Source organism: Eublepharis macularius, chromosome 9 (assembly GCF_028583425.1).
Source record: "Eublepharis macularius isolate TG4126 chromosome 9, MPM_Emac_v1.0, whole genome shotgun sequence".
NCBI classification, from domain to species: domain Eukaryota; kingdom Metazoa; phylum Chordata; class Lepidosauria; order Squamata; family Eublepharidae; genus Eublepharis; species Eublepharis macularius.
This window is the reverse complement of record NC_072798.1, coordinates 664,082-682,978: the sequence shown is the minus strand read 5'-3', so window position 1 is coordinate 682,978 and position 18,897 is coordinate 664,082. Positions and strand designations below refer to the sequence as shown.

At 55.1% G+C, this 18,897-nt stretch overlaps 1 protein-coding gene across 1 annotated transcript in view; it reads right to left on the bottom strand.

Annotated features, from left to right (window-relative positions):
* SND1 (staphylococcal nuclease and tudor domain containing 1) overlaps nucleotides 1-18,897 on the bottom strand; it is a 254,036-nt gene that overhangs the window by 156,046 nt on the left and 79,093 nt on the right. The window contains exon 11 of the mRNA XM_054988223.1: nucleotides 10,246-10,335. Within this exon, the coding sequence (XP_054844198.1) occupies nucleotides 10,246-10,335 (90 nt within the window). The remainder of the gene's footprint in view (nucleotides 1-10,245; nucleotides 10,336-18,897) is intronic.

Here is an 18,897-nt window from a genome sequence, read left to right as displayed (position 1 = left end):
CTGGACAACAGAATCAGCTGGTGAGAAGCAGTCAGAGGGACTGAGGACAAGTTCAAAGGGACACAATCCCACGAGGAAGCCACGGTGAAGCAGTGGCCAGAGTGCTCTAAAAGGGGAGGTTCAGGTTCGAACACCCCCCCTCCACCCCCCAGCCACAGAAGCTCAGGGGTGACCTTAGGCCAGTCATCTCTTGGCCTCAGCCAGAAGGACTGCTGTGAGGATTAAATCCCAAAGGTGCTTGAAAGCTCAAAAAGGCTGGGGGATCTCCACCGCTCTAACCACTACACATGCTGCCTCTGAAGACCATCTGGAAACTTCAGTAGATGCAAAATGTGGCCGTCCAAGTGTTATCAGGCATGACCAAGCTCTAAACACTGACCAGAACCAAAGAGGAAGGGGTCCCTGTAAGGTAACAAGCTAACAACAGAGGAAACCTCCACTGGAGACTAAAACAATAGACTCAATATATCCTTTTCAGATTCGTACTAATAAAGTGCAACTGCTATAAGTGCATATTCCATAATAAAATTCTATAGTTTTCATGGACAACAATCCTATTATCATAACCTGTCAGACAGAAAATCAACAGCAAAGCAAATGGAAATTAACCATACGCCAATCCCATATTTTTCTTTTCAACAGGGTTCATCAAACGGCTTACAGCAGACCAGATAAAAGGTAAGTGTTGTGTAGAAATATAGTCCAAATGAATAATGAAGTCCTGTTTTTTTTCCCCCCCCGGTGTGAAGATATGGTGGTGGAGAATGCCACGCAGTATGCAAACTGTGGGCCAACAAGCAAAATTGGCCAACTGGCCTGCTAGCTATTTATTCTGCCTGTTTCATGGGCCATATAATTTATTCTCTATTGTTAATACAAGAATACATACACCGCATCAGTGGAAGGCTATTGGTCTGGAGCTGGACCTCTGGCAGGCCAAGGGCTATGGAACAGCCTACCTGAAGAGGTCAGGAAAGCTTTCACTCTTCTGGCTTTCCACATATGATGCAAAGGGCTTTTTACTTAGACAGGAGGGCTATGCTGTAGGGAAGTGGTCCCAAAGAAATGCAGAAGTAAAGGGGTAGGGACTATAGACTTTGCATCTATGCACTGTCTGTTGCTGAAAGTACGGTCCTACTGGACAGTTCCTACATTCAGCATTTCTTCAACTCTGCTAATTTTAAAGCTTTGCAAATTTGCATTTATAGCCCCGATTACACTGTTTATTGAAATGCCTTTGCAACTGACTGTACTGGCTCACACTGTGCAATCCGCCTTGAATCTCAGTGAGAAAGGCTGACTGTATATAATGTAAATATAATAAATTAATTTATTGAAAGGGCTGCAGGTGGCACACACACCCACGCAGGCAGGGTCAGCCACACACACGGCCAGGGCAACCAGAGGGTTCAGCACAGCAGGTGCAGCACCAAGAGCTCCCCTGTCTCCCACTCAGCCCAGCCCAGCCCAGCCCAGCCCAGCCGGGAAGATTCCAGCATTACTCTCTGTCACAGGCCAGGGGCCAGGGAAGCTCTCTGTAGGCTGCCACCAGTCTGGTACAGGCTTCCTCGGAAGGGCCCGGAACACCCAACCAACCCCTTTTGTTTATTCTTTCCCAGTCGGTTTTACTTTATATGTGACCAAATGAGGCGTGAGGACCCAAGCAGAATAATAAACAACTTTAATTAAAAGGGTTTCGTAACAACTGGTGTTCAAAACTTTGTAGAATGGCGAGAACAGTAAAAGGGGGTGGACAAACAAAATAAGCCACCCTAGCGCGTCTACCTAGACCGTTCCTAGCTGTCTCTTGGCTTCGCTCTGACTCACCCCTTCTGGCCGAGGGTCCCTCCGCCTGCAGCAGCAGCCTCCCCCCAGCTCTGCTCCCCAGGGGTGAACCCCGACCACTGAGGCCAGGCCTTTTATCCCTCCTTCCCAGGCATCCCCCCCATTTCCCTATTGGTGTGATCTTTCCCGCCAAACCCCCTCTTAACCAATCACAGGGCCCAAAGGGGACCGGGGAAACGTAGGCCCTGTAGTCACTCTAGTACAGGCTTCCCTGGAGCCACTAGGCCTCGCTCTGTCAGCCCAGGCCCATAACATCAACCTTGCCCCCAGGCCCGAGGTTGGCAGCCAAGGCTGCGAGAGGGACAGAGCCCATTCCTAAAGAGAGGGGGCCAAGCCCAGCCCCTTCTTGCTGGGCAGCCTTGCGAGTCCATGGGGCTGCCCGGCCCTGAGCCAGGCTCCTGGGCCACCTCCCCAGGCACTGCCTGTCCCGACTCTCAGCTGCTCCCCAAAGCCTCAGGCACAGAGAGGCCTTTCCCATCTCTGCTGCCAAGCCCCTAGTGCCGGGGAGGACGGATCTGCTGGGGTCCCCAAACCAAGAGCGGAGGCTGCAGGCACTTCTCCCCCCACAGCCCGGACAGAGGGCCAGAAGGTCTTCCGCAAGGGAGCGGCTCTGCCACGGGCCAGCTCTGGAGAGCCAGAGACCTCTGCTCTCCTGTGCAGAGCTGCAGGCCCCTAAGTGGCACTGTTTATGGCAATGTCCTTGATACTGTATGGAAATGTCCTTGATACTGATTGCGCTAACCTCATACTGTGTAATCCGCCTTGAGTCTCAGTGAGAAAGGCGGACTATAAATGACATAAATAATAAATAATGTCCAAAAGGTGGCCGTGCCCTTCTTTGGGGACATGATCCTCAGAGAGACTCGTTAAAACAGGGACTGGGAAGCAAGGGTGGAGGCAGGACTTGGTGCGCAGGCAGAAGCTCCCACCTTCAGTGCCCATCACACCCAGCGACAGGGCATGGGAAGCTTCTTCCACCCACGGAGGAGATAGCACCAGCCAAGATTTGGCTGGAAGGAGGCTCCTCAACCACAAAGAATGCCTCTTTAGAAAGGAACGCCACGTGGCAATCAAGCTCATGGCACAGGCAGGGCAGGCCCAAAGGAACGCCGGGAAGGCCTGCCTTTGGACAGGGACAGGGAGGCGGCTTTGGAAGGGGACACAGCCAGCTCCACCAAGCAAGAAACTCCCGTCAGCCAAAGAATTCCTCGAGTTGCTGCCTGATTATCCAGTCATTGGGTGGCTTATTTTCCCGGCAGTTAGGGGGAACGGCTGGCTGGGCAGAAAGATTTGTCATCCTTTCTGTGGCAGGTGATTCCTCACAGCAGAAGAGCCTCCGGAGAAATGAGCGGCAGCAAGCAGGAGATGGAGAGAGAAGTCCAGCGGCACCTTTCAGACCGGAGAGACACTCAGCTTCTCAATTCACCTGGACTTTGGTTTTGTTTTGCTACAACAGATTAACAGGGTTACCCCACTGGAAATAGCAAGCAAGAGAACCAGTCCGCGCAGCCGTGCCCCAAGGGCACAATCTGGTAAAGCAAAAGTGTTAAAATAGGTCAGAGAGAGCAACCGGAAGCAGCAGAGGACATCCAACCCCCCCCCACCTCCTTGAAAACCAGAATACAGACTTTAAAAAAGCAACAACCGAGGAGGCAAGAGGAGTATTAACATTTATTAAATGTTTCCAAGAAATAACATCCCACCTTCCCTCCTCAGACTCAAGGCAGCACCAAACCCAACAGTCCCATGGGCAGTTGTCAAAACATGCACAGATTAAAGACACACGGGATTTTAACAAAAATTCTCAGGCTACAGATTTTAAAGTGCAGAATTGAAAAAAAAATGCAGTTCAAATGGTTTATCATCACCAAATTAGATTTGGAACAGAAGAGAATTACTTGCCTACAGGGAGCAAAAGGGCCCTCCGGACCCACCCAAGGAGGCCAGCCCAGGGGACGGGAGCAGCCACGGAGAATGCCTGGGAAATGGCAGCACCACAAGGAAAAGGCTGACTAAAGAATGTGGATGGCACACGCCAAACGCAACCTTCATGAGTCTCTCTCCTGCCTCCCAAGCCCAAGGAGTTTTATGCCATCTGGCCTTATCTCTCCCCACCCCCACCCCCACCCCTGGTCCCCCAATTTTCAAAAGTGGAAGGAGAGGAGAAAAAGAGAAAAGGTTAGGTGAGCCAGGAACTAGGACTCTGTGCAGACCCTCTCACCCCCACCCCAGTGCTGCCTCCCGATTGCCAGCACTAGCAGTCTGTGATGGGGGCAGCCAGAGCCTACCCAAGGCCCCCTAAGATGGCACGGATTGAGGAGGGATCCCAGGCCACCAGCCAGACCCTCCTGGCAGCATTTCTAGCCCTGGCCAGAGGACAAGCAGTCCCTGAGCTGGTCTTCTCCTCTGCACGAGCCGTGGCTGCCTTGAGGACAACCCCCCCGCCCCCCGCCGGGAAGCAGCTCCGGGGCAACAGGGCATTGCAAGCAGCAGCAGCACTTCTCTGCCAAAGGCAGGAAGAGCTGTTAGCCCAGCCAAGACGCCCAAATGAACTGCCACCAGATTACTAATCAAGGGCAGCGGTCACCCCCTCCATTCAGGCTTCTCTGTCCTACAGCAGTACAGTGTCCCCTGGTGCTGTATGGAGGGGCCTCTCGTACACAGGCCTCTCGTAGGAGCACCTTCACCCTGGGTAGCCAGCAGGGAGGGCATTGCACCAAGATACCCTCCTCTGCCTGCACTGTATTATTCCCAAGGCCTGTCTCGTTGTGCCCCAGCAGCAGCAAGGCCCTTGTCCCAGGGGAAGAGGTACACTCCTAGGACAAGTTCATCCAGCAGGGCCACTGCCAGACAAGGCCACAGCTCGGCACTTTGCGTGCACGATGTCTTCCGGCTAGCCAAAAGCAACCCCTTCCAAGAGCTGAAGAGTATCCACAAAACCATTTGCTTAATTTATATAATTAATTTATACTCGAATAGAGTGCCAAAGAGCAAAAAGTGCTCCACTACTATTCAATATTTCCTATAACAATCCAATTAACCATATACTATATTCCATCTATTCTCCACTATAAATACATCAATAAATATTACATACATAATTTAATTATAAAAATACATACATTTCCATTTCATTCTATTAAATACTACAGCAATCCAACGGGTGGAGAAATACAGTCTGTACAGGAAAAATCTCCTTGAATAAATAACAGCAGGTAAGTCCTCGTACTGTAATGATGTGTATTCCGCTGTAGTAGCTTCTCATGCAATGCGAGTATGCATTAATATGTCCGTATGTTTCTGTATTACAGTTCATGGGCTCATACGCCCGAGAAGATAAGTGCAATCCAGTGCAAAAATGCAAAAGACGCCAACGGGCTTTGCCCGCATGCATCAATCCCGTTTTGTATTATCACTTCTTCATAGGCTTCCATTTTAATGAACACTCTATAATAAAAATTACAATTGCACTCATGGCCACTCCTTTAACCAGCTACCATGGAAAATCATACAAATCACATTTTCACAGAGACAAAAACATTCAGTAGCTCATCACCATGTCGGTATATAATGACGGTCCGATGCCACGATCAGGCGTGGACAGACCAACTAATCAACGATTTCCTTCCTTAAAGCACCTGCAGCATTCTTATACTTATTCCTGAGCACTTTTTCCACTTGGGCGCTTTATTCAAGTATAAATTAATTATATAAACGAAGCAAATAGTTTTGTGGATATTCTTTAGCTCCGGGAAGGGGTTGCTTTTGGATAGCCGGTTGGTTGTTCCCAGGGTGGCCCTCTTAGTTTGACACACACGCATGAAGTCCTCGGCAAGCTGCAGCTCTTCCAAAGGCAACTATAAAACCAAGGCCATAAAAGCCAGTTCCTCAACTGCGAAAGCTACAGACGCCCCACCTCACTCCACCCAAAAGGAGTCTCCCCCGCCCCAGCCCCCGGGCTGGCCCTCCACGGGCCAGGGTCCAAACCGTCCACAGGCATGGATCTGCAGTGAGTGAGGGAGGGCCAAGCCAGCAATACCCGCCTGCCAACATGGCCCCACAGGCAAAGCCGAGCAACCCTCTGCAGCCCCTGCTTCCTGGGGCGGGGGGGGGGTCCCTCAAGGCAGCCACGGCTTGTGCAGAGGAGAAGACCAGCTGGGGGGACAGGGGGGCCTTCAGAGCCACACGATCCACGCCCAGGACTGGAAGGCATGAGCTCAGAGGAACAGGAGAGCCGGCAGCCCAGACGGATGGCGGCAGCACAGTAAGGACGAAGCTGCCACGGCTCCGCTCGTCCTTCCAGTCCAAAGGCAGCTCCAGCCTCCAGGGGCTGTTTGATCGTTCACGTAAAGGACTTTTTCACTGCTCAAATCCATCAAATTAATCGGAAGTGAAAAATGCAGTGCTGACAAAGACAATATTTAGAAAGCAAATTCTGCGGCACCAAAGGCAACGGGGGGCGAGGCTCCCTAGGCTGCCTCTGGGGGAAAGTGCAGCGAACCGCTTCGCCAAGGAGCCCCTGGGACCCCGGGACGACCCCTGCCTGCCACCCAAAGCGCCCACCGCCCCCAGCAGGGGGTCTCACAATCCGCGCTTCAAGCCCCCTCTTTGGCTCCAGAAGAGGCACAACAGACTTCTCAAGAGCAGGATGGCACAAGCCTCGTGCCATCTGCACACAAAACACACCACACTGAGCCAGGAGACTCTGGTGAGGATTTCAACAACCGGAAGAGCCTCCCGCATGTGCCCACAAAAATCCACCTCAGGGCTGAGTGGTCACTCCTGCTGCTCGCAAACACACAACGCCGAGGCTGGCCCTCAGTGGTACAGTCCACATGTACTCCTGCATCGCCAGCCACCCCTTTCTAGCTGCAAGGCCGCATCTATTCCATACAAAAGAGAAATTTGAATTCTGACCTAGAAAAGTGTGATCATGGGACTTGCCAAGATTATGCAAATTGAACAATGTGTATAATTTCATCCACTGCTTCTGCAAGAAAAGCTAAGAACTCTTCTGGGCCCAGAGGCCCTTCCCAGCCCCCAGAGACTCTACACCCTCTTTTTGCATTTCTGCACAGGGGCTCCATAAGGACGTCTGGTAGCCCTGCCGCAACAGACCAGCAGGGGCCATCTAGCGGAGCCCCGGCACCAGGGAGCCCTCGAGCAGGACCTGAGGACCGCAGCCCTCCCCTGCTGACGGCTCCCTGGCTTCCGACACTCAGAGGCTTAGCACTTGAGGGTCCCCTTGGGCACTCACGGCTCATAGCCTGCCACAGCCCTGTCGTCTGAAAGCATCCAAGCACGTAATTACACAGACTTTCGCATGGCAGATCTTTGCCCGTTTAACCAGACCCTTGTGGGGTCCCTGCCATCCACTCAGGTTTCCAACATCCTGACTAATTTGCTGCCAGTTTGGCTAGAAAATGAGTTTGCTTGATTCCTTCTCCGGAAGCAGCACCCCCCACCCCTCCCAGACCCTACTGCAAGCTTTCCTTGCACGGCGGCAGAACTGCAGCAGACTTGCAGCCCTGGGACTTCCTGGCGCCACCCTGGACCCCCCCACCCCCACCCCCACCCCTTGCACTAGCACTCCTAGAACCAGGCTGTGACCCGTCCCTCCCTGGTCCCACTCCACAGCTTGCTGACACAAATCGCCTGCAGAGCTCACCATTCAATGGGAAACTGAACTACTATCCACGAATCGTCCTTCCTGCGGATTGTCTACGAAGAAAGACAGGACTGTGTCCTAAGAAAGCCCAAGGGGCTACAGGAATGACCCCCAGGCCCCCCGCTCCCCACAGGCCTGGCCCTTCATGCCAAGAGCAGCCAGGCACGTCCTGGGTGGCACGTGAAGCTGATCCCTCAGGGCACATCTCCTCTCCTCTCCTCTGATGGGCATCAGCTCTCCAGCTTTTACCATCTTCTGGGCATGGAGCAGGGGCTCACTGGGGGTGTGGAGGAGGGGGAGGTAGCTGTGAATTTCCTGCATTGTGTAGGGGGTTGGACTAGATGACCCTGGAGGCCCCTTCCAACCCTCTGATTCTCTGATCCTCTTTCACATCACCCACTGCCTGAACCGTTCAGCTGGAGATGCTGCTGAGCACTGAGCCTGGGGCCTCCCGCATGCCCGCCCCCGCTCTGCCACATAGTCCCGGACCCTGCCCCACTGCCTAGGCCTGAGGGAGGTGGCCACACCCGTTCTCCTGGAGTGGTGCTGAGCAGCAGCCCAGACAGGGTTCACGTCTCTGTCAGGGAGGGGCTGTGCTCAGGGGAGAGCGTCTGCTTGGCACGTGGAAGGCCCCAGCCGGCATCTCCAGAGAACAGAACCAGGCCGCAGGCCGCGTGGGAAGTCTCGCGTGAGACCCTGGAGTGCCGCTGCCAGACGGAGCAGGCAACGCCTTCGTTTTATTTATTTACACTATTTATAGCCTGCCTTTCTCACTGAGAGTCAAGGCAGATTACACAACAGACGTCGATATGATCGATGGCTGGGACATTCGATCAACAGTGCAATAGGATATGGACTGCAGACATTTGAAAACAAGAAGAAATCCAATACAGAGACGGAACACAGCTGAAACAAAACATAACACAGCTGGTCATGACACATCGAACAACGCAGAAACCATCCTGTGGGAGCAACGGTCAGCGAAAGACAGTGGTATCGTCCACACGTACTCCTGCCTCTTCAACCCAAGCATCTCTCTGGACCATTCCCTTATTGCGCAGCCCTATTACCTGTGTTTAAAAAAAAAAAGCTTTCCTGATCCGGAATCATTCAGTTTTGCTCAGTTTACAGAAAGCCAGTAGAGTGGGAACTTACCAGGCCTCTTTAGGCAGGCAATTCCCTAAGGTGGGGGCCACCACAAAGAACATGCGCATGGACAGGGGCTGGTTTCTCTCGTTTGCAGGGTGGTACCTGCAGAAAGCCCTGTTCAGATGAGCGAAGCTGTCGTGGTGGAACGTAGAGAGAGAGAGAGGTGGTCATGTAGATATGAAGGGCCAAGGCTATGAAGGGCTTTACATTTGATTGCCAATACCTGTCACTTACACCCCAGTATATCTGCCATGATTGTCTTGGTGCACAATATTCTAAACCTCTGGGAATATGCAAAGGGAACATGTTTGCTTGCTTGGCTGTTAGCTGCTTATCTTGCAGGTGTTTTGGTTACTATTCCCCGGCCGGCTTGAGAACGTGGCCTTGAAGTTCCAGCTGAAGCCCTATCACCTTCCCTAAGGACTGGGATGAGCTCATCCTCCCCCTTCCCCCTCCTCTCCGAGATCCTGGACCCTTTGTGCCAAAATCCTAACGGACTTTCTTTCCGGGGGCGGGAACGTCCCCCTATAATTAACTTTGCTTTTCCACCCTGTGTCACTTCTGCCAACGCTCCTGTCTGAATATCTTGATACTGGTATATCTCATCAATAAAGTGCCTTTAACGCGTACCCTGAGGTGATGCAGTGAAGTGCTCGGGGATTCACCTGACAAGACCTTGAATTGCACCTAGTAACTTTTGGGAAGCCAATGCAGTGACTGCAGAATGGGAGGGATACGCACGCTCTCCTGGGCTCCTGGTAATAATCCAGCGGCAACGTTCCGCACCAACTGGAGTCTCCAAGCGGCCACTGATGGGAGGCCTCTGTAGAGGGCGTTACAGGAGCCCAGCGACAGAGCCAGGTGGCCAGGTCAGCCATGTCAAGGGAGGGCACCATCTGTCAGGCTAGGCTGAGTTGGAAGAGGGCACTTTGGCAGCTGCCGTAACTTGCTACTCTAGCAGCCGTGCTGGATCCAGTATAATCCTTAGACTTTTAACCAAGTCTGCAAAGGTCAACTGAACCCCATCAAAAGAGGGGAGCATAACGTCCTGTAATATCTCTGGCTTCCCAACCAGCATCGCTTCTGTCTTGTCTGGGTTCAGTTTCAATTTGTCCACTTTCAGCAATTTGCCCACAGCTGTCGCACAGCAACTCAAGATCTCTACCACATCACCTGAGATCTGGATAGCGTGATATAGAGCTGGTTGTCATCCATGTGTCGACAACATCCAGTTCCAAAGCTGCAAAAAATCTCTCCTCGAGGCACGACATAGAGGTTGAATCACATGGAGGATAAGACTGTGCATCTGATGAGTCAGAGCCCGTATAAGGAAGCTTCAAGTGTTCCTATGTGTCCTTTCCACAAAGACCAGAGAGGTGTTTCCAAAGGCCCTTCAGTGTCCTTGGCTCTCTCAAGCCAACAAATCAAACCACAAAGCCACCGAGGAGAGCGATGAGAGGCAAGCAGGCAACAGAACTGTGCACGACAAACAAGCCGCTTGGCGCAGCTGCAGGTTCTCCTATGCTCTGGCCTGATGCACACCGGGGGAAACCCAGAAGCCCACAGCCAAGAGAGCTGCTTACCTTCTTCCCAATGAGCTTCTTGCGCAGGAACTCTCGGGCCTCAAACATGTAGGGGATGTCATAGAGAGGACGGAGCTTCCGGTTCTTGTCCTGGGGATGATGGGAAAGCAAAGAAGATCAGCTGGCGGCACACCACGGCTTCTCTTTCTCTCCTCCCCCCCAGCCCATGTTGGCAACCCAGAAGCAAAGGCAGCCCCTCGCTCTTTCCAGCCCCCCGTGCTATTTGTCAGGGCCCCTTAGTGCTTCTGTGTACTGTAGTACAAAGGATGTGTCCGCTTGACAGCCAAGCCCTCGAAAGAACTCAGCCCGCCCCCAGCCGCCTTCTCTGCTTTAAGGTCCTCCTGCCACTAAGCCCAGCTCAGGAAGGTCACCTGACTGCCTCTACAATGGCTTCCCCTGCAGCCAACCGGGGAGCACACCGGCCAGTTCACCCGGATTCCCCTCCCCTTTCCTCTAGCCCTGGAAAAAGAACCTCGTCTTCGTTCTAAATGTATAACTGAAGCCAGAATCTGCCCTAATCTGCCCATTTCTGCAGGCCTCACGCTGGCCACCATCTGTCACCCCCAGCCTGGTCCCAGGGAAGGGCCCTGTTGTTACGCACCACCCTGTCTCTCTGCTTCTCTTTCCCTCTGGATCACCCGCCCTCCCCCCCCCCCCGACCGGCTACTTTGGAGGGCGCTGAGTTGGACTCTGGCTGCACCTCCTTGGTGCGCCTTTGTCCCCTTGCAAGGACGTCTTGGGGTGCTGCGTGGGCCTGAGCAGCAGGCACGCAGCTCAAGCCCTGCATCTCCATGTACCCCCCGAAGGGTAGGGTGCCCTGTTCCCAGACCCACTGCTCTTCCGCCTTTGGATTCCTTGGCTGCCGAGACCTTTGGATCCCTCGTGCCCAGAATTTCGGCTGGTGGTGGAACTTGAGCCGGGGGGTCACCTCCAGGCTTGGCCTCTTTGGCCTCCCACCCCCAGCCTGCCTAAAGTAAGGGGAACTTGCAGGCCGCCACCGAGCAGTTCCCTGAAGGCCACGAGGCTACGGAGAGCAGACAGAAGGCGACCACAGACGGACCGGTCAGCCCCCGCAGCTCCTCCTTCCCTGCCCCTGCTGCCACCCTCGCTGGGGAAGGTTCTGGGGCCCCACCGGCCTCGATGGCTGCCCTGACCATCCTTGCTCCTCCCCTCTCAGGAGAGCAAAGCAGCTGTCCAGGCCACCCGTTTCAGAGACCGGCACCAAGCACCCTGAAACTGCTCAGGACTTCGCTGGGGTTCTTTCAAATGCCGCCCCACCCCCAAACCCCCAAACCCTCCGGTGCAGGGACCCCACACCCATCGCCTATGCCCCCTGCCTCCCCTGTCCCAGCCATAAGCAGAGCTGCTTGGCCCCCACAGAGAATGCCTGAGAGAGACGGGCTGAACTGACCGAGGGGCAGCATGTGGGCACCCCTCTGCCACCCAGCGTATCCGAGCAGCCCAGCGCCAGTGGCAGTCGCAGGGGCAGCCCTCCAGACACCGCCAGGATCAAAGGTCAGGCCCTGCACAAGACCAGTGGAAGGCCTCCGTATGCTTGGCAGTGGAGGGAGGGACCGCACTCTCGTTACAGACTAACATTATAGGCAAGAAACGAACCTAAAGCCTATCTGGCGTGAAATAGTTTCTTGTAGTGACAGAACCCACCTTTCAAAGTAGATCTCTGGGCACTGCTTTAGTGTGTGTGGGGGGGAGAGAGAAAGAGAGAAACTGAGTGCATTTGTAAATCTCTCTCCCACCCCCAAATTGCCTCTGGTTCTGCCAACTAAGGAGCTGCGCGCCAGCCCCCAAGCCCTGCCAGACAATGTGGCCACCTCTCTGCCTGCATTCTTCCCTAGAGAAACTGCTGAAAGCACGCAGGAACACAGAATTCCCTTCTGTAGACAAAACAGCTCTCTGGACTCACAGGGAAGCAGGAACAAAGAGCTGAAGGTACTGTGAATTAAACCAACAAATCCCAGTTTACCACATTCATTAACTATGCAAATATTTTGGTCTCTCTGGAACTATAACGGTTAACTGCCAGCCTTTAAGAAAAGGATTTGGACTGGCAATACCCCAAGACAGACCAGGCGCCAACGTTACCCTTCAGCATTCTGCCTGCGTTGATTATGGAAGACCTGCCCTGCCTGCCCGGAGCAAACAGCAGCCGCAGCCCTCACAGGCGGCACTGGGAGCGGCGGGCCCCCTCGCCTTGAGCAGACTGCAGTCGGACCCCGGCAGAGGCCAACCCTCCCTTCCTTAAAGGCTGACGCCCCTCCCCAGGAAGCCAGTTCCAAGGAATTGGAGCGAGAGCCAAGACAACTCTGCCTCTGCCGGGCCAATGTGTTCCTCCCCAGTCGGATCGAGAGATGCCCCAGCAAGCACTGCAGCGGCTGTTCAAGCGTTCCCCCAGAGGCCGAAGAGGCAACTGAAGGGACAGCCCTTGCCTAAGAAAGAGGGCAGGGGGGAGACGCAAGAAGAGGAAGGGCAGGCTGGCCCAGGGGGCCTCGAGCAAGGCTTCTGCTTGAAGTGGTTTCCACAGGAGGGCTGGGCGGGGGGGGGGGGTGGCATGGGGTGGGGTGGGCAGAAGCTCTCAGGGCAAACCACAGGCGGGCTGCAGAGTTCATCAGCACCCACCTGAAGCGGAGACTCGGGGACCAGCCCTCCTCTCATGGTTCAGAGAAGGCAGCGAAGCTGAGGATGGGGGGCCTCCGGGCAGAGGGGGCTCCTTTTCTCCCTTCTGGCCAGGGCTGAAGAGATAATATGGCTGCTGCACTGAAAGGCTGGCTGAGGGGTCTGCCCCAAAGGGGTGACGAGAGCAGCCAGAAAGGCACTAGGGGAACCATCCGCCTTCCTGCTCTTCGCTTTTCCCAGCGAGAACAACCCCTGCTCAGTCAGCTCCAGCCTGAGTCGGCGCAAAGGCTCCCGACCTGGGCAAGCCAGGAGGGCAGGAGAAGCTTCCCACTCCACCAGGCCCCCGAGCAAGTTCCCCTCGCAACCCCCAGGCCTCATGCGAGACCTCCCCCCCCCTGCCTTACGCAATTTGGCAGTGGAAGGAGAACGGGACGGGGCAAGCAGTGGCGTGATTTAAATGGTGCCAGAAGAATTTATAGCCGGATGGCACGTCCCTTGTCAAACAGAGACGTAAATATGCAGCGCTCCCAAACCAACCTGAGTTATGCGGTTGCAAGGCACTGGGCAGGCTTCCCCTCAGCGCACATTTCTTTGGCTTAACAGCCCCCGTGGCTTAAATCACACACGTGTGTATTTCCCCACAAATCCCCCGAACGCTGCTGCCTGAACATAAAAGCCAGCTCAGTTCCCTCTTCCCTGGAGGTGGCAGATCACGGGGCGCTTTAACCCTGTGGGGCAGAGACAGCTGTCTTCTCCTCTCCTGAGCCAGAGCCAGGAGGCTGGGCCGAGTCCCACAAAGGCACTGGAGCTCCAGCCCAGCCCAGCCCAGCCCAGCCCAGCCGGACGCGACTGCCCCCGGGCTGAAGAACCTGCCCTGACCCCCGTGCCCCTACGTGCCCCTGATAGTCAGGCCTGGGTCAGAAGCCCAGCTGGTGAGATCCACTTGGCTCTGGCAGCTCCGATTGCTGCCTCTGAGGGCATTTGCTGGGGTTAATCTTATGCCGTGCCTGACCTCGTTCAGTCCCGGGACGCCACTGCAGCACAGTCCTAGTTCTGTGGATGGGGGTCTCTTGGCGAGGCTTGAAGATGTGGCCAAGCTGCTCCGCAGTGTGCAACCCGCCCCCTGGACGCCCAACCTGTGCCCTTCGAGGCCGCTGGTTTCAAGCTGGGCTGGGTTGTCCAGAGGGCAGAGATAATAAACACCTCTCCACAGGAGGGGTCGTTCTGACCGCTCTGAAAGTGGCCATGACACCCCCCCCCCCAAAAGAAAGCATCCTGGGCCCTGAACAGCCTAAGTAACTACTGCCCAGTGGCTGACATTTCTTTTGGGGGCGAGATACGCCATCAAATGGTGGCTTCACAGCTCTCGGCAGTGCAGGGAACCACAGATGTTCTAGACCCGTTCTGATCTGGATCCAGGCCTGGCTTTGGGGACAAAACAGTCTTGATGGCCCTGACTGAAGCTCTTCGCCAGAAGAGTGGTGGGGGAGTGCACGCCCACTGATCCTCCTAGACCTCTTGGCAAGTTTTGGTCCCATGCCCGATGGTATCTGTCTGGCGAGGCTGGATGGGCTGGGAGTGGGGGGCACCCTGCCTCAGCAGTTCTGTTCTTCATTGGCTGGCCAATTCCAGAAGGCGGTGCCAGGGCACGGCTGCTTGGCCTTTGGCATTTACGCTACACAGTCCCAAAGGGATCTATGCCCTCCCCCCAACGCATCCATACTATTTTAACATCTACCTGAAAGCCCAGGGAAAGGTTGCCTGGGGCTTCCAAGTACGGAGCCACCAACATGCAGACGACACCCAGCTCCATTTCTCCTTAGCAGCCGGGTCTGTGGAAGTCCTGAACAGGTGTGTGGAGAAGGCAACGGAGTGACTGAGGGCCGAAAGCTGAAGTTCAGTCCAGACACGACTGAGGCCAACTGAGAAGATACTCGAGGACAGAGGAAACTCCTTATCTTGGAAGGGTGGTGCACGCGCACGCGCACGCACCAAGCAGGTTCATAGCCTGGGGTGCTGCTGGTTCCGGACCTCCAGTTAGGGGTGCGTCCAGTGCCTGGGCTGAGCTCCAGCCGACACGCCAGCCACACCCCTCCACCACGAAGTGTGCTCTGGCCACGGTGATCACATCGAAATTTGAGTCTCAGTGAGAAAGACGGACTATAAATAACATACATAAATTTTAAAAATCAGATGCACTGAATCAGTTCCAAAATATTCTGGCTGACAGCCCAATTCCTGCTCTTCAAAGCAGAGGCCCAACCGCCATTTGTTAGGGATGGATCCCCTGTACTGAGCGGGGGGGGGGGCCTCCTCTTTTGCCCAGGGGGGGGAGGCAACAGGCCCAGCAACCTCCACATCTCCACCGTGCTTAAGTGATAAGGGCACCATGAGGCCGGGGGGGGGGGGGTGGCATACAGGCTCCTGTTCAGGGCTATTCTCGGAACCTCTGGCTGGCTGATCACAGCACGGGGCTCTCTGGAGAGGAGTTCTTCTCCCCCCCCCCGCCCCCATTCTCTGCTCAGCCTGGCTGTAGCACTCGCAGAAGAAGGGCTCTGCCTGGCAGCCCCCCTTCCATCCCCCTGGCTCACCTGAGGAATCTCCTTCCACACGGACAAACCAGCCTTCCCACATCCACTGCAAATGTGAGTATTATGGGTAGCCACACCAAACCCCTGATGAGTTCCCCAGTTAAAAGGCTCAACCCCAGCAGTCCCTACTTGGCGCACGCCAAGCAACCAACAAACCAACCAACACAAAACCTTCCAAGATCCTTGACTCCCCTGGCATTAGCCCCTCCCATCTTTTAGCCAAATTAGAGACTTCCAGGGAGCAGATACACCAAACCTGGCTTGCAGATTTGGGGGGAGATGGCATTACCCAGATGTTTCATGAGTCAAGGCAGGCACCATCAGAGGAGGTCCCTTTCACAGTCCCCCCCCCCCCCCCGCCCCGCTCCTTCTTCCTATTCCCTGGACTGGAAAGAGCAATAATTTCTCCCATGCTTCAAAAATTCCATTAGCTTCTTTGAATCTGCCTTGCAAACCAGCCTCGTCCCACCCGCAGCATCTCCTCAAGCCAACCTTCAGCAGCTATATAAAGCTAACTCTGAATGAAGCCCAGCGGCATCTTATGCAACTCCCGGAATGGCACGGATCCAGCAGAACGCAGCTAGCAGCACACCGTGGAGCCAGGCACTCCACAGAATTAAACTCCTGGTTTAGTCCACACATCCCTTGGGGGCCGCTGCCCCCCGCCGCAGCTTCAGCATCAGTAGCTGTCTCCAAAGAGCTCCCAAGGCGAGATGAATGTTTGCATGCCTGAAAGGCGGGCAGAGCACAGCAAAGAGGAGGGTCACGAGGTGGAAAAGCAACCGTCTTCCCGGATGCTGATAGAAAGCGAGGCTTTTGTTGTCCCCAGAACAAGGCAAAACTCAATGGTCTGTGCCAGGAGACAGATAATAGAAACACTTAAGTGTCCAATACATATTGCCCTTAAACACTTTCCCGCCAGCCGCCATTAAATACCGTTTTGCCAGCCAGCAAAAATGATGTTTCATATCAGGGGGCAACACGCAAGGCAGTGATCTGGGAAGCCACTGAAGAATCTGGAGGCACGGTTTGAGGTTTGGCAAATAAACATTAACTATCAATCTAACAGCAAGGAGGCTTGCTAAATTCTGCCACTGTCAAATAGGGAGCTATTGCACGGCTCTCAAACACCAACAGACAGAACAGACAGGAGGAAATCGAGGGGGGAGGGGGGGCATTTCCCCCTTTTCCCAGAAGGCTTCCGTCACTCCTTTTGAGAAGAAAGTAATCTTGGCCCGTGGGGTAGGGGTAGAGGTATGGAACACCTCAATGGAAAGGAAAAGCCCCGGCAGACACAACCCAGTTTCCTCCTTTGGGGAGCCAGAGCCTCGCCTCGCCGCTGAGGCTGGGTGGAGCTCTGACAAGCCCTGGACCAAAGCCTCCACTGGGCAGAGGCAGCCCAGCACATCCTGCGCATCGCTAGCGGAAGGCGTGGCGAACATTCAGAGATGGAGGCGGGCGCTGCTCCCTGGGAGCAAGAGGCAGCCTCCTCTGGAAAAACTGCCAGCAGAAAAAGCTGCCTGGATGGGGTCAAATGAAAGCCATCTTAGCTGATTAGTGGCCTGAGATCTGATGGACTGATTTGATCTGCTTGAGAAGGAAAAAGCCCCACCCTAATGGCATGAGGCAAGTGGGCACAGCAGCACACGCCTCTCCAGAAGCAGGCTGGCTGGAGGAAGAATGCCAATCATACCTGCCCAAATGCTGCGCAGCACCAGGAACCTGTCAGGGACCTGTCAGTCACAAAACTGTCCAGCCCTCTCAGGGTAGAACCCATTAGACCCTAATAAGGCCTCAATGCTCTGAAAAGTTGGAGGAGGAAGGGGAGGCGTGCAGGCAAGAGGGGTGCAGCCAGCTCCCCCGCCCCCCCCCCCCCACAGCACGTTGTTACCCACAGCAGAAAACCACCCAATCAATTCAAATGAACATCATTTAAGAGCAAGGGCGGGGGAGAGACCAAGATGCCTGGAGCGCCCCAAGATCGGACTGAGAGGGATGGATAGCAATGCTGTGGGACAATCCAAGCGAGCATTAGGAATGTCTTATTTCCCAGCCAGCCGCCCGGAAGTCCTGGGCCTGGACCTCGACCTACATGCATGGGGCGCTTTGCGGCTGTGCCCAGGCAGGAAGAAAGGGCCACCCACCCACCCACCCACATTACATGATAAAGGCTTCTGGAAGAGACCCCTTCGTCCACTCCACCCCGGTGCTGCACCTCCTACTTCAGGCTGAGCTGCCCTAGCAGACGGCAGCCACGTCCAGGCAAAGCTCTCCCTTCAGTCCTCCTTCTCAAACACAATCATGCAGCAAAAGAAAGGGCCCTCCGCCCTCGCAGAGAAAGCCGGGAGGAGCCACGAGGGGCTTTCTAGTCCCCCCCGTCGCCCCCTGTGGAGCCACTGGAAGGTTAGAAAATGCTGCAATTCGTTTAGCGAGGTCAGAGTAGTTTCCGTGGGGCTCGGCGTGTTGTCCCATCCACACACTGACTCAGCTTACCTTTAATAATGCCACAGCATCGCACGCGCTCAGGCCTGTCCCAACTTCTTGCTGATCTGAAACGGACTTGGAGAAACCAGAGCAGGAGGGGACCGCACAACTTGCCTCGACACTGACACACTGACGCTCTTCCTGCTGCTGATCAGTGAAGACTAAAGGGAGTGGGTGGGTGGGTGGAGGGGCCAAGGCTGAAGGGCCCCCCCCACTCACTCTCTCCTCTGAAGGAAGGAAGAGCCAGCCAGCCACACAGCCAGCCACAGTGCCTCCACAGATCTCCTGCTCTACACTCGGGGGGCTTCAGTCCAATCCATGGGCACATGCTCCATGCCAGGGCCAGAGCACCGGAGGCACCGCTAAGCAGAACGTGGCTCTGAGAGTCAAGAAGCGCCAGTGCCGGGGGGCTCCCACACCCGATGCCCGTGCCTCTCCGTTCAGGAGACCCGAGCGCAGCAGTCCCTTCCCGCAGCATCCAACACCCATGACCGGTGGCTGAAACCCATCTGGTTGCCCGCTTCCCTTCCCTTACGACGCCACCTCACACCTTGACCTGCAGAGGCCCCAGGCCTGGCAACCACATTGTCTCTCACAGAGGGGGCTCCGAGCGGGGCAACTGCCAGTAATGGCCCCAAAGCTGGCTAGCACTACAGGACGTCTCTGTGAACTCCCTGGGGCAGGTCAAAAAGGCCTAGCAGACCCCCCCCCCCTCCCCTCCTGAACAAACAACAAGTAGAGCTAACTTATTAAAAGGCAGCAGAGGCCAGAAGCACAATTAAGATTCACACCAGTGACGCTCTTCAGCTGTCGTCTCCTGGGCAGCCTCAGCAGCCGGGCCTCCTTTGAGCCCCTCTGGAGACGGGCAGCCCTTGCTCGCTGGCACGTAGGGCAAGCCATGCTTGGACGCCACGCCTCATTCTGGGGCTCTAAAGCCTGCCCC